This window comes from Gekko japonicus, unplaced genomic scaffold (assembly GCF_001447785.1).
Source record: "Gekko japonicus isolate JY-2015 unplaced genomic scaffold, Gekko_japonicus_V1.1 scaffold4514, whole genome shotgun sequence".
In the NCBI taxonomy this organism is placed as follows: Eukaryota; Metazoa; Chordata; class Lepidosauria; order Squamata; family Gekkonidae; genus Gekko; species Gekko japonicus.
Genome location: NW_015163222.1, coordinates 35,837 through 50,202, shown reverse-complemented (window position 1 = coordinate 50,202; position 14,366 = coordinate 35,837). Strand labels below are relative to the sequence as shown.

Here is a 14,366-nt window from a genome sequence, read left to right as displayed (position 1 = left end):
TTTCACCAAGGGGTTTGAACCCTCTTTTCTCCCGCGTTGAGAATGTCAATGATAGACAAAATGCTTAATAAACAGAACAGAGATCAAGTCAACTGTCTTGCCCTGCCCTCCACATTTCTGGCAAGCCTTTTTTTAAAGAAAAGAAAAGAAAAGAATGCAGCATATACGTTTTCATTAAAAGGACTGTTTAATACTAGCCTTGTGCCATCACAGGGAGCCAGGCAGCCAATCAGTGCTTTGCATAGTTGGCTTCAGCTTCAAAACAGCTGAGCTCGATCCTTAAAAGAAGATTCTATATCTGAACAAAGAATAAAAACCCAGCGACTGTGCATTTGCACAGTGGACTCATTGTTCAAATGACAGCTGCTTGGGAACACACTCTACGAATCTTCACTGGTCGCTTCTTTCTTGCGTTGGCTCCGAAAGTGGCGCTCAAGATTGATAGTCACCTCTCTCTGCAGATTTCTGCTGCTGTTTTTTCCAGCAGTCTGGATCCATAGATGCTGAAGAACCTGCTGCGCAGTGTAACGCTTTTGAGGATCCACCACAAGGAGTTTGCTTATCAGGTCTTTTGCAGCTATTTGGTACAAAAACAAGAGCAGGGATTAACATGGGCTAGCTTTGGGGGGGGAAAGGCTCTTAAAACTGGGAAGACGTAGTAACAGCTAACGCAACAGGACACGGCAGGGCTATGAGGGACTGTGATACAGACTCGAGGGTTTATATAGTCAAAAAGAGTCAGATATGGTGCCTGTACTGGTCAAGGCTTGTAGATGCATTATGCGAGAAATCTGTGATCCCCATCCTGATTTTTACATTAGAATCATTAAAAGTCAAATATTTAAGAAAATGCGAATTGATTTTTAATATCAGGGTGAGTTCTAGCAAACCTTCATTTATAATGAAGGAAGTTTCACAAAAACAGCATAGGACACTCTGGAAATCTGCACTGCACCCCTGTCCAATACACCAAAATTTTACACCCTAAATTCAATACAATTCATACTGAATTCTGTGATAGAAAAGCATCTGCTTACATGATGTAGCTTCTTCTGCTTCTCCTACCACACATATTTCAAGCCTATATTTTCAGATGTACAACCCGGAAACATGTCATTAACAATAACCATCAGGATCTCAGAATGCCATAGGCTTATCAAAATGTCACAATGGCTGCTCCATACAGAGCATCACCACTTCATCCCCTTGCATCAGTGCTCCTTCCATGGTTTCCCATGGTTTGCTCCAATGCTTCTAGAAGCATCAGAGTCAAAGCAGATTTCCCCACAGTGTAGATGAGAAAGTGCAGATTTCTGAACCGCCATACCTACAGTCCCTGCTGTTTCCCCTCACCATCCCCGCACAACCACCCTTTCCACCAGCACGTTTTTTGTCAGCTTAAAAAAAATGGTTATATATATAAGAAATGAGAGCTCATGGGAGGAGATTGTATAAATATGAAGACACTCCGTGAATGAATTACGAACAAAAGCAGAAAACTTATATTGTATGATGCAATTAAAACAATTTGGAATCTTTGTTAAAGAACCCATATATATATATATATATGCTATTTTATAGATAGATAGATAGATAGATAGATAGATAGATAGATAGATAGATAGATAGATAGATAGATAGATAGATAGATAGATAGATACAGATATATATAGATATATATAGATATATATAGATATATATATCTATAATTATTATTTTTTAAGAGCTAGGATCAAAAAGTACTTAATACAAAGGGTGAATACAATTAGAGTCCACAATTCCTTTGTATAAAAAACTTCAGGAGTACGATACTTCCACGTCTTATGTGAGTACAGATATACACAGCTGGCTTCACTGCCGCGTTCTTTAACAAAGATTCCAAATTGTTTGAATCGTATCATACAATAGAAGTTTTCTGCTTTTGTTCGTAATTCATTCACGGAGTGTCTTCATTAAAAAAATGGTAGCAGTTATAGCTCTATAACGCAGGAGCAATACATCAACCAGCACTGCCCCCTTTTTTTTTTAAAGTAGGCAAAAAAATTCTCCAGATCTGCAGCCACTGAGAACATTTCTGCACTCTCAGTGGCAACAAGTCAAAAACACATGGACACCACCATTGGTATAATCACAAAGCCTGATATGTACAAATCAGGCTATAAATTCTTCAGGCTTTTTTTTTTTTAAAGCTTACCAGCTGAAATGTTGTCCCAGTATGGTGAGAGAAATTCATAATGCCCAAGCTGTATGATCTGGAACAGCTCCTCTTGATCTCGTTCATGACTCCGGAATGGAGGGAAACCACAAAGCAAAATGTAGAGTATTACACCAGTAGCCCACAAGTCCACTTCAAGTCCATAGCCTAGAGGTAACGAAAAGGAAGTCCAGAAACTCTGAGATATACCAATGATTTGTCAAGAACCGCTTATACTGAACCCTGAAAAATGGATTCAGATGAGTAATTGGCAATATTTTAAGTGACATTAAGTCCTAGTCTAAATGATACACATGCTGTGTGAAGTTTAGTAGCCTTGCCAGCTCAAACATTTTGTGAAGATTTCATGTGCTTTTAAAGATAAAGGTTCCCTTGCTCGAAAGTCAGTCGAATCCGACTCTAGGGTTGCAGTGCTCATCTCCGTTTCAAAGCCGAAGAGCCAGCGCTGCCCGAAGACATTTTCGTGGTCATGTGGCCGGCATGACTAAACACCAGGACGCACGGAACGCTGTTACCTTCCCACTGAAGTGGTACCTATTTATCTACTTGCAATTTCTTGCTTTCGAACTGCTAGGTTTGCTTTTAGCCTGTAACAATTTGAAGCTTTGCATTATGCTCACAGAGGACAAGACTTTTAGTCTCTGTTAGCCACTGATTTGATTCTACCGCCTGCAGTAAGGGAGACTCATCTAGCTGTCTGTGTCTCTATGGTTCTCCTTCAAAGCGTTAATGGCTCGTTTTTATACTAGTAATTTAATATTTTAATTGTAAGCCTGCCTGAGCAAGAGAAGATAGCATAACATAGCCTGATCTCATTAGATCTCAGAAGCTAAGCAGGGTAGGTACTTGGGATGGGAGATGACCAAGGAAAGCTCTGCAGAGGAAGACAGTGGCAAACCACCTCCGCTTCTCGCTTGCCTAGAAAGCCCCTTGCCGGGGTCACCATAAGTCAGCTGCAAGTTAACAGCACATATCTGTCAGCTATGCTGCCACGATGTTTATGGGCCAGGGACCGCTTGCTTGACCTATGTACCAGGATGCTGCATTCCTCTGCTCCTCGTTATCACTGACCTTGTAGACTGCCTGTGTAGTGTCTTCCCATTAATTATCCGTGAAACTAGTTTCGATTTCCTGGGCCCCATTCCCACATGCAGGAGTCAGGCCGATTGGCCCAAGGGTGGGGTGGGGGCGCATATGAATGCCCTATATCTCTATATGCTTGCTTGAAGGTAGTTATTCCTAACAGTGACCATGTTACTGCATCCATAGTGCTGGCAATAAAGTATAACCTTGTTATAAGCGTGTACTCGATTGTTTGACTGTGGAACCTGACATTCTGTTAGGAATCTTACTTTTCCCTACTTACGAGCCTCTCTCACGCTGAGATGAGCGACGAAGAGGAGAAAACCATCCCCACAACGAAAAGGGTGGATTGTTTGACTATGCGACCCTCCTTGAGCAGGACTCTGGAGAAGCGGCATAGAAATCTTCTAAATACATAAATAGTGGCTTCTACAACATCCACTGAAAGGCTAGCAATGACTCCTATACACCATGCAATGAATATTAATGTCTGCAACAACCAAACTAATGCCAGACATTACATCACCATCCAGAGACATGGTAACTTGTATTGCTTAGAACGGACCTCAGATGATTCTAAGAGTATTCCTCAAACGTTGGCTCCCCTAAAACTTGCTGCACTTTCTCCTACCCTCCAAAAGAGGCCCAAACATCTGTTGTACATGTGAACAGGCAAATGATCTTTGCTCATAGCTGTGGGCCCTCAGACTGCCAACCCTACGTATGAGGATTTGTGGACTGGGACACCTGCCCCAATATATGCTTTTGCATTTTCAGCATATCTCACCCAACACACACAAACACTGCAGACAGGGAATACTATAAAAACAACCCTGCACTTCTTTCAAGCTCCTTTTCCCAATTCATATTAAGATAACGGGGAAGTGAGGGAACCACTGAGCTTCATATAAGGTAAAGATAAAGGTCTCCCTTGCTCGAAAGCCAGTCGAATCCGACTCTAGGGTTGCGGTGCTCATCTCCGTTTCAAAGCCGAAGAGCCAGCGCTATCCAGAGACGTTTTCGTGGTCATGTGGCCGGCATGACTAAACACTAAGGCGCACGGAACGCTGTTACCTTCCCACCGAAGTGGTCCCTATTTATCTACTTGCAATTTCTTGCTTTCGAACTGCTAGGTTGGCAGGAGCTGGAACTAGAGACGGGAGCTCACTCCGTCATGCAGCACCCGGGTCTCGAACTGCTGAACTACCGACCTTCCACAGCCTGCAGTTCAGCGTCTTAACCACTTGAGCCACCGCAGCTTCATATACACATGCACTAATCTAATATGGATCAGTGAGGGGCCTCAGCCAGGGGGCATACAATCCATTCATAAGGGGACCACCTGTTGTACTGAGTCTCTCTCTCTCATTCATACACACATTCATAGTGTCCCATACCTCCAGAGGGTGTATGGCTGGCCCCACTTACAAGCATACAGCTTTACATTGTACTTAAAACATTTTGGGTCAAAAACAGCCAGCGACCGTTTGACTAATGGGATATTTCTCACTGAGTTCCAGTAAATGGTATTCATGCCAAAGGTGGTATTTTCTCCAGTCCAATAAGACAGGATTCCAGAGACCCTGCTGTACTACATGAAAATTAATGACATTTCACTGTAGATGTTTGTCAGGGGCAAATATTTGTATAATTAAACAATGCACAAAGGTAACAGATTATAAAATAGTTACAATTTCACACTCACCATTTTCAGCAAGTATTTCCGGGGCAACGTAAGTTGGAGTTCCACACACAGTAAATATAGGCCTGGTCACCTGCCTCGCAAGGCCAAAATCTGCAAGTTTCAATGTTGTTGTTTTATCTGGATTACGCTGAACCTGCACAGACAAAAACAGAATCCAGATCAAGCTGTCCAGTTTCCAAAATGAACACATATGTTTGTAATAACCAAAGGTGGAACTGAGTAGATGCTATACCAGAGGCCTTCAGTGGCCCATTGCAAATAACCCTTCCCAAACAGACAACAGCTGCACAGATACAATGTCAAAGAACACTTTTAAAGCTTTAAACATGCCTGCATGCTGTGCCACTGTGGTAAGTAAGCTCCACAAGTGTCACCAAAGACTCCCACGGCCTTTCCTCTACACTGTAGATAAGCAACTATAGAGTCCAGCTATTCCAGGTGGGGTATTTACTGCCTGGAATGCGGCATGATGTTGGAGCTATGCTCATAGCTTAGTGGTACAGCATCTGTTGCATTCAAAAGGTCCCATATCAAGCTAAATCCGCGCACCGGGGGCACCTGGGGGGGAGGGGGAGTTTTGTGCACACGTGGGGTGGTCCCCAGGTGTGCACAAAAATCTGAAAAGTTTAAAAAAAAACCGGGGGAATACTTAAATCCCCCCAAAACTGACAGAGCGTTCCCTGCGCATGCACAGGGAACGCTCTGCAGCCAGCCTCGCTGTCGCCGCCGCCTCAAAGCCAGCCAACCAGACCCGTGAGAGGAAGGGAGGGCGCGAGGCCTGGCCGGCTGCAAGCCGTTGGCCCTCGCTTGGGGGGGAGGCAGCCAGCCTTGCCGCCACCACATCCAACGCCATGGACCCAGCCGGCCGGGTGCAAGAGCAGCCACGAGGCCTGGGCGACTGCAAGCCACTGGCCCTCGCTTGGGGGGGGAGCAGCGAGGCCCAGCAGCTACAAGCCGGCCGGGGCTCGCTTTGGAGCCGGGGGGACGGAACCGATGAGACCGCTGGGGCTCGCAACGGGGGAAGGAACCGACGAGGTTCGTAGAGGAGGGAGGAGGCGGTGGGGAAGATCCAGCGGGGGGGTGGAGGACAGGGAGGAACCGGCAGGATGGGGGGGGAAGCTTACCTGCTCCTGCTGGTTCCTCCTCCGGCAGCTCAGTTTGGAGCTCCCCCGCCCCGCCCCCCGCGAGTTTTGCTGGTCTTCTTTCTTGTTCAATACTGTACTTCTCTATTTAAAAAGGACACTGTACAGAAGGGCAGGAGCATACAGCTGTGTGGGTCCCCGGAGATCAGCTTCAGCTGGACTAGACATTACTGGCCTAGATGGACCAATAGTCTAAGTCAGCGACAGGCAGCCTTTAGCATGCCAGACCACTTTGCTCAGGAGGAATGGCTCATTTTCCCCCTAAAATACCAGGGCAAGCTGATTTTTATACCCCGCTTTTCCCCAGTGGGGACTCAAAGCAGCTTATCACATCCGTCTACCCCTCTTCTTCACAGCAACAATCCCGTGAGGTAGGCTGGGCTGAGAGAGACTGCCGGGCCCAAGGTCACCTGAGAAGCTTCTGTAGCAAGCCCCTCAGGAGGTGGCAATACCACTGGGGTTCAGCTTGCCCAGTGCCCTTGCCCATCATCCCAGTTAGCTGGCATGCCAACTTCTTCATAGGCAAATATCACAGAGGGGTTTTTTTATATATACCTGCCCCCCCCAAGATTGCCTATACCTTTTCTAAACCAACATAAGGTAGGCCTTTATATCTTACGATGTGCCATGTAAGTGTCTGTTATGCGCATGCATGTGTATCATACGAATAGCAAGACACTTAGTGGCTTCAAAGATGCTGGTGTCCCCCCCATGCAGAATAACTGCAGGCTTAGAGCTGCGGTGGCTCAAGTGGTTAAGACGCTGAGCTGCAGGCTGTGGAAGGTCGGTAGTTCAGCAGTTCGAGACCCGAGTGTGCCGCATGACGGAGTGAGCTTCCGTCTCTAGTTCCAGCTCCTGCCAACCTAACAGTTCGAAAGCAAGAAGTTGCAAGTAGATAAATAGGTACCACTTCGGTGGGAAGGTAACAGCGTTCCGTGCGCCTTGGTGTTTAGTCATGCCGGCCACATGATCACGGAAACGTCTTCGGACAGCGCTGGCTCTTCGGCTTTGAAACGGAGATGAGCACTGCAACCCTAGAGTCGGACTCGACTGGCTTTCGAGCAAGGGAACCTTTACCTTTTTTACTAGAGCCTCTGCATTTTCCTCTGCTATACCTTCTGGCAACACAAGATGGCAACCCTACACTGTTATTTCAGGGCATCCATGCCAGAGGAGCAACAACATTCCTGATGTGTTCCCTGGGCCACAGAAAACCAAAAGAACAAAAAAAAAAAACCAAGGGAACAGAAACAAGCCCAGCTGTTACTGTAGAAGTTATTTCCTCTACACATCCCTTCAAACTATATACTCCCCTAAGCATTCCATCTGTGTAGGGAGGTAAAAAAACACTCTAATTTTAAAACACTTTTAAAGCATTTCTAACCAGTATTTACATTCAAACTGAATTTTTCTAGTTCTAGTTGGCTATGTACTATAGATTATGCTCTCCCTCTTACCTGTTTTCCAGGTATCTGGCAAAGTGAGCTATGACTCACAAAAGCTTACACCCTGGAAAATATTGTTGGTCTCTGAACTGCTACCGCACTTGAATTTTCTTACCACTGTACTAAAATAGCTACCCACCTGAAACTAACCGGTTCCTGTTACGCATGCTTTCATGCAGCAACTTTGTACAGCCTGTTTGTACAAGGCAACAGATGGTTAGAAGGGGACAGAGGACAGATGTAAAATAATTGTTTTTAAACATTAATTATTATTATTAGTATTGAATGGTAAAAACATTATTATTAGTAGTACTGAATGGAGGCAACCGTGACAAAAAAAAGAGTTGCTGGGTTCTCCATCCACGTCTTTTAAGAGTCTTGAAATGTATGCCCCAAATACTGAGATCTTGGCCAAATGAAATGCAGTCCAATTAATAAGGCCTCTCCCTAGTGAGCCATCAACATGCCCAATTTTATGGCTCTGTAGCCCACATCACAAATTACAGAGAGGCAAATGCAGGTTTCCACATCAATTGTATAGTAAACAAACAGAATCTGCAGAGAATCGGAGCTCCCTAACAAGCATGCCGACATAACACACATTTGCAATCCCTATCTGCCATATTCACACTTAAAGAAAAACTTTAAAAGATGTGTGTGAGTGGCCCTTGAACACACACACAACATTAGGGAACTTGCCTGGCCTGCATGGGTCCGGCTCGAGTCTTACAGCTTGTCAAAGATTTAAGCAACAGAACTCAACAAAGCAACAGGTAAGTCCCAGCTTCTGGATATGCAATGCTCCTGCATGCACAGCAGCACTTAGGAGGGCCCCCGAAAATGTGGAAGTGGTTCCCCCTGCAGTTATTTTTCAGTACAGACCGGGGCAGCAGGGAAGCCTCCTGCATACTGCTAATGTATACTGGGGAAGGGGCAAGGAGAGAGACTGGAAAACAGGACTGGGGTGTGAGACACCACAGAGAGACTGGGGGGGGCACATACAGGCTGAGAGAGGATCTGTGTCCCATACCAAGATTAAGAATGGCACAGGCAAGAGAGAAAGGAGAATTTGTCCTGACAGCTGCCTGGCACCCTCACGACTGAATAGTTACAAGAATGGGCACAGTAATGAGACAAATGAAAAAATGGAAAAGAACTGTGACAATTTAGCGCTTAATAATATATTCATAAATCATAATATACGATAACAGAAATGTAAATAGAAATAGGCATTCAGCAACCATAGGCATTCAGCAACCATAGCCCATTGAAGAACATAGCTGTAAGCATAGCTTTATGATGAAGTGAATCTACAGTATATTGTCAATACGTCACCAAGAGATATGAATTGTTGAAGGACAGTTTATGTACACCTCCTTGTTCAGAAGAAGATCATCTTCGAAACGGCACATCATTCCGGAGACCACCATCTACTACATTCACTATTTCTATTTACATTTCTGTTATCGTATATTATGATTTATGAATCTTACCCTCACGACTGAAACAGGATTTGTTTGGGACAAGGGGAGAGTGAGAAGAGATGACATCTTCTGTTTTTGAAGGAGCTGGACTGCCTGACCCTTCCTCTTAATAGCCTATGCCTTGTACACTTGGCCAGGCCAGCACTGGTGGCCACCACTGCTCTCAATCCCTGCCTTGTGTCCACACCTCCATCTCTTCGAGCCCCCAGTATTATGCCTTTTCCGCCTCAGGCTTTTCCATTTCCAGAGCTCTGGCTGGGAGCCGAATGACATTCAAGTATTTGTCTCAGGTGGGTTGTCGAAAGCCTGCCCTTGCTGATTTCAATAAAATCTAAGCTAGCAAAGTCAGTATTTAATCCAAAGGGGAGGAAATATCCAGCCTTTTGTCAATGCGTGGATATGTTTTGATACTGTCTATCTTGTATGGCTGCAGCATACGAAAGTGTTGAGGCATACAGTTTTTACAAACCCACATTTCAGTCATTAAAACTGTTCTGCTGCTAACCCGGATCCATTTCATGTCAAAGGAGAGGAAGGAATGAGAGATAAAAGTCAAATTTTATGCTGGTCAACTGGACAGAATGGATTGTGTTGACAGGTATGTGGAAGAAAGAAAGAAAATCGATTCAGTCTTGGACATAATTGAGTTTGAGATGCAGTGCAATTTGTTAACAAAAGTATCAACACAAATACTGCACTAAGGGTGCGTTCAGACAGGGCATTTATGCCGGTATAGATGCCGGTTGGAATCGGTGTACTTACGGGCGATCACACGGCGAACATCTGCCTTCCATCCCTAACCATTGCAAACAGCCTTCAACCATTGTATTCTGCTACTAGGTCCCCAAGTGGTGGTATCCTGAGTGCACCAGTTCCAACCGCATTATCGTCGTCTGATCGCTCTCCATTGGTGTCTAGGCACTTCCGTTCAGAAGCCGAGGCTTCTGCTTTTTGGCCGCCTTTTTTTTTAAGCCTCCTTGATGTGCGCTTGGGCGAAGCTTCACCTCAGCATTTGTAAAGCAAACAAAAAAAGGGGGGGCCTAGTGTAAGGCTTTAGACGAGTCCGGGACCTCCCGGAAGCCAGTTTCAGAGTAAAAATTTATAAAGGGACGTCTTCGCTTCAGGGCACACTTTTCGGGATGGGGTGTTCTGTGCCTGCGCGAAGATCTCAACTCTGTGGATGGCTGCCTATGCGCATGTGCAAAATGTAAAAAAAAAATTAACGCCGATGTGCGCTCCTGCACGTCAGTAGAGTGAACGGGCATATCACAATGCGCTGCACAGTCAGGAGGTGAGTGTGATCGCGTTTCTTCCGGATCAAATTGCACTGGTTGGAACCGCAGCAGTTTATACTGGTATAAATGCCCCGTCTGAACACACCCTAAGACAGTATGCTTAACCCAAAACACTTGCTTCCATTACCAGAAAGTTATTTCCCACTCCCAGGTCATTCCTCTTCAATTCCTAGCTCTCTCACCATTTGGTATGTCTTCATCCTTCCGCTCCATTCCAGAAGACCTCTCTCTGTGCTGACTCCCAAAGTACATCCACAGGAGTCAAAAGATACTGCTGTGCCCCCTATCTTCCACCACTAACCCAGTTCCCCAACCGCAGCTTCCTTTAATCTATTTACAGCTCAAAGGTGGTACAAATCTGCTACCGGGGAGAATATTTAATAGGGTAGGAGAGAGAGGACCAGCTGAGATGTAAGCCAGCCACAACCAAGGCCTACCTGCACTTTCTCTCCCTTTTCCCCTTTAAAATCCCACGCATTACTCATCAGTATCAACTGGCTTCCCCCACCCCCGACTGCTTATTTTCTGATGCAAAAAGCCTTCAGTCTGAAAGCGGTAAATCTGTTATTTATTGTGTGATCTTGAAACTCGGGTACTTCACTTCAATCTCCTTAAGGAAGGAGATGGAAGAAATGTGGCTGTGGGTTGGGGAAAAGATGTGTGGGAGGAAGAGAGATGCAGTCACTGTATTTTAGTATCACAGCCAAACAGAAGACAACGACAGGAGCTAAAGAATGAGATGCCAAAATAGTGTGACTGTGTGATATCCCACTGTCAGTCTGCCTCAGGTGGCTGGAACCAGGCCTCAGTCATTATGTTACTTTTATGAAGCAGAAAACTTCTGTCCATCAGTGGCTATTAGCCACAAGGTATAGATAGGGACTCTGGGGCAAGTGATGCTCTGTCTTCTTGGTGCTTGGGGGGGGGGTCAACAGTGGGAGGGCTTCTAATGTCCTGGCCCCACTGCTGGACCTCCTGATGGCACCTGGTATTTTTGGCCACTGTGTGACACAGAGTGTTGGACTGGATGGGCCTTTGGCCTGATCCAACACTGGCGCCTCTTATGTTCTTATGTAAATCTATCCTTCTCCTCAGAAAGATGGAGGGCACAGTAGCAGCTGCCTAACAGTCTGAGATAAGAAAGGTAATGGACGAGAACTCCTGACCTCAGGAAAATGGCTCCAGTAAGTCACTGGAACTGAAAACAGAACTATGTACCATAACATACAGGAATTATATAATTAAGAAACCTGTCTCTTTTCAGCATGATTGGTTAGCTGCTGTTGCTTGGGAAGGTCCAGGAGTTTGGTGACCTCCACAGATCGTGTAGATATGTGACATTCATCATCTTGTGCACTTGTGCACCTGACTCTTGAGGAACCCCTTCAGTCCACTTAATGAGAACCCACGAAGCTGCCTTTTACTGAATCAGACCATCAGTCCACCAAAGTCAGTACTATCTGTTCTGGCTGGCAGCAGCTCTCTAGTCTTTCACAACACCCATTACCTGGTCCTTTTAACTGGAGGTGCCGGGGACAGAATAACAGATGCCCTGTCACAGCTCTAACACATGCCTTTTCTGATAATTTTACTACCCATGTCCAAAACACAATAAGTAGGCCAGCAAGTAATTTTCTCCCTTCTATACCTTCTTCCATAATAATGTTGTCTTCCAACATTTTTCTGTGCTACTCTCCTGCAGTTGTAGTGCCCCATCAACAAATATAATTGATTATCAATATTTCCCATGTGCATACATAAAATGGGGGAGAGCATAAGCCACTTTGGTCTTCATTAGGGAGGCAGAGTATAAATGAAGTAAAAATAGAGTGAAATAAATATACAAACACACAGACACATATATATGTTCATGTGGGTGTAAGACTTCAACTGATTAAGGGAGATAATAATATGTTAAATACTTACTAGAAGATTTTCTGGCTTGAGATCTCTATGGACAATGTTCTTCCCATGAATATAAACCAGAGCTTCACACAAATCAGTCATCATGAGAGCAGCATCGCGCTCAGTGAATTTCACACTCTCAATGATGGCATCAAACAGGTCCCCACCAGGAACGTACTCCATAATTAGATAGATCTCTGTCTCAGTTTCAAATACTTCTATCAGGCTGACGATGTTGGGGTGCAAAAGACTCCTGATTATCACAATTTCATTTTCTAGCATGTCTTCCTTTCCTTTCAGCTTAGACTTATCAATGATTTTCATGGCATACTTCTGATTGTTCTGGTGGTGACGGCACTCCATCACAACGGCAAAGTTGCCATCTCCAATAGTTCTGCCAATCTCATAGCACTTCTCCACATCTGCTCTGCTCTGGACATCATGCTTCAGCCTCTTCTCACTGGTCTTGTTTGAACTGTTCTCTTCTTCTTTGCCTTTCATTTCTCCCTCCCTTTCATGCCTTGTTCGTTCAACTTCTCCATGTCTCACCTTCTCTTCTCCTCCAACCGTTTCCTCTTTTGATTTCTGAACCTCTTCTCTCTTCCCTTGGATTTTTGGCAGCTTATCGGCATCCATTTCAGAACCCTTCAGCAACCAACAGCTTTGATTCACTCTGGAACATTTTCTGTGCTCTTTTTTTAGTTCATAAGCATCTCCTACAATGGTGCGCTGATTTTCTATGGGCTTCATCTTCACCTTTCCTAATTCTTTGTCATAACTCTCATGGCTCTGCAGTGTCTGCTGCCTCTCAACACTCCTCTTTGGCTTCTCCAGCTCTTCAGGGGCATGGTTTTGTGGGGCTGTCCACGTACTCTGACAACCAGCATCACTCCACATCGTTTCATCTTCTTCTGCTGAGTTTTCAGACAATCTCCTACAGTTTCGCAATTTCACAGTCTTTTCCACATGGTATCGTTGACACACTTTCATACTCATATCCCTGTTATCGAATGGAAGATCAGCTGGTCTTTCTTTCTGCAATCTTTGCTGGAGTTGCCTCTCTCTTTGGCATTTCTCACATCTAACTATCACCTCTGAGCTCTCCTCTGCTGTGCTTTCAAGATGTCTCTCTTGGTCAAAATACCTTTCCATTTCTCTGGCTTTTCTAGGCGGCTTCATATCTTGCTCTCCATTCCAGCTGTCTCTAGACCATTTCTTTTTGCTTCTCACCTTCTCCTCTTGCCTGACCTTGGTTTGAGCTTTTACTTCATGCCTGTTTATCAGTTTAGGAGACAAGGGTTCCATGCAGTTCTTGACCATTATAGGCTCAAGGCCATTTTCTATCCTTGAAGTCTTTTCATATGACCTGTTCTTGGGCTTTTGGGGTTGTTCCCAGTTCTGCGTGGTTCCAGGAAGAGTAGTTCCAGCAGCAGGAGCATAAGGGTTTTGAGGATAAAGTTCTTGGATTGCCACTTCAAGGTTCTTCAAAGTTAGCTGCTCCTTCCCCATGGCAATGAATGCATCACCTTCTCTAAAGAAGTCAGAAATGCTTCTAATTTCCCTTCCCTTTAAATTGTATAGTTTTCGGACTCGGTCATTCTTCCAGCGTGGAAATCCTAGAGCTTCTGAGATGTCAGCAATCAGCTGTTCAAATGACTGAACAGAACGCCGATTTAGAAGCAAAGTTATCTTCCTTACTGTGTGACCACAAGGTTTTACTACAGTGACAATCCTTGGCTTTACTGGGCTGTTCTCTGAGTGAATAGTATGGAAACCAGTCCGGGAGTTAATAAATGGAGAATTGTAACAGTTTGTAGCAAAGAACGGCTTTCCGAAATTTCCACGGCCAATTGGTGGGCAAGTACCTTGTAACCGCCTCTCAGCAATGCCTGCGCTTATACAGTTTATAGTGTGGTCAAAAAATCCTCGTGGCTCTGCAAGAAAGAAAGAAAGCACATGAAAGATAACATTTTTTTTCTCGTCACTGTGAACCTCTAAGTAACATTTTCTATACAGCGAATGCATGAAGTATGCACACATGCACAAACACAGACACTGAAATCTATCGAGGCTATTGCTGTTGGTCAGCTAT

General features: G+C 44.8%; 1 protein-coding gene across 1 annotated transcript; it reads right to left on the bottom strand.

The window, feature by feature from the left end:
* Positions 1–380: 380 nt before the first annotated feature.
* Positions 381–13,783, bottom strand: DCLK3 (doublecortin like kinase 3). Its single transcript, XM_015407179.1, has 4 exons — positions 12,296–13,783; positions 5,004–5,136; positions 2,195–2,362; positions 381–577 (listed from the first exon to the last, which is right to left on the bottom strand). Exons 1-4 carry the CDS (start codon positions 13,781–13,783, stop codon positions 381–383), a joined length of 1,986 nt encoding a protein of 661 aa, XP_015262665.1.
* Between the last annotated feature and the right edge of the window lie 583 nt (positions 13,784–14,366).

Coding starts and splice junctions, on each gene's coding strand:
- DCLK3 (XM_015407179.1), bottom strand. CDS start 13,783: ATGGGGAAGGAGCAGCTAACTTTGAAGAACCTTGAAGTGGCAATCCAA. Junction 5,137..12,295: donor TCAAGCCAGAAAATCTTCTA/GTAAGTATTTAA, acceptor TTGTCTGTGCAG/GTTCAGCGTAATCCAGATAA. Junction 2,363..5,003: donor GGAAATACTTGCTGAAAATG/GTGAGTGTGAAA, acceptor CGTTACCTCTAG/GCTATGGACTTGAAGTGGAC.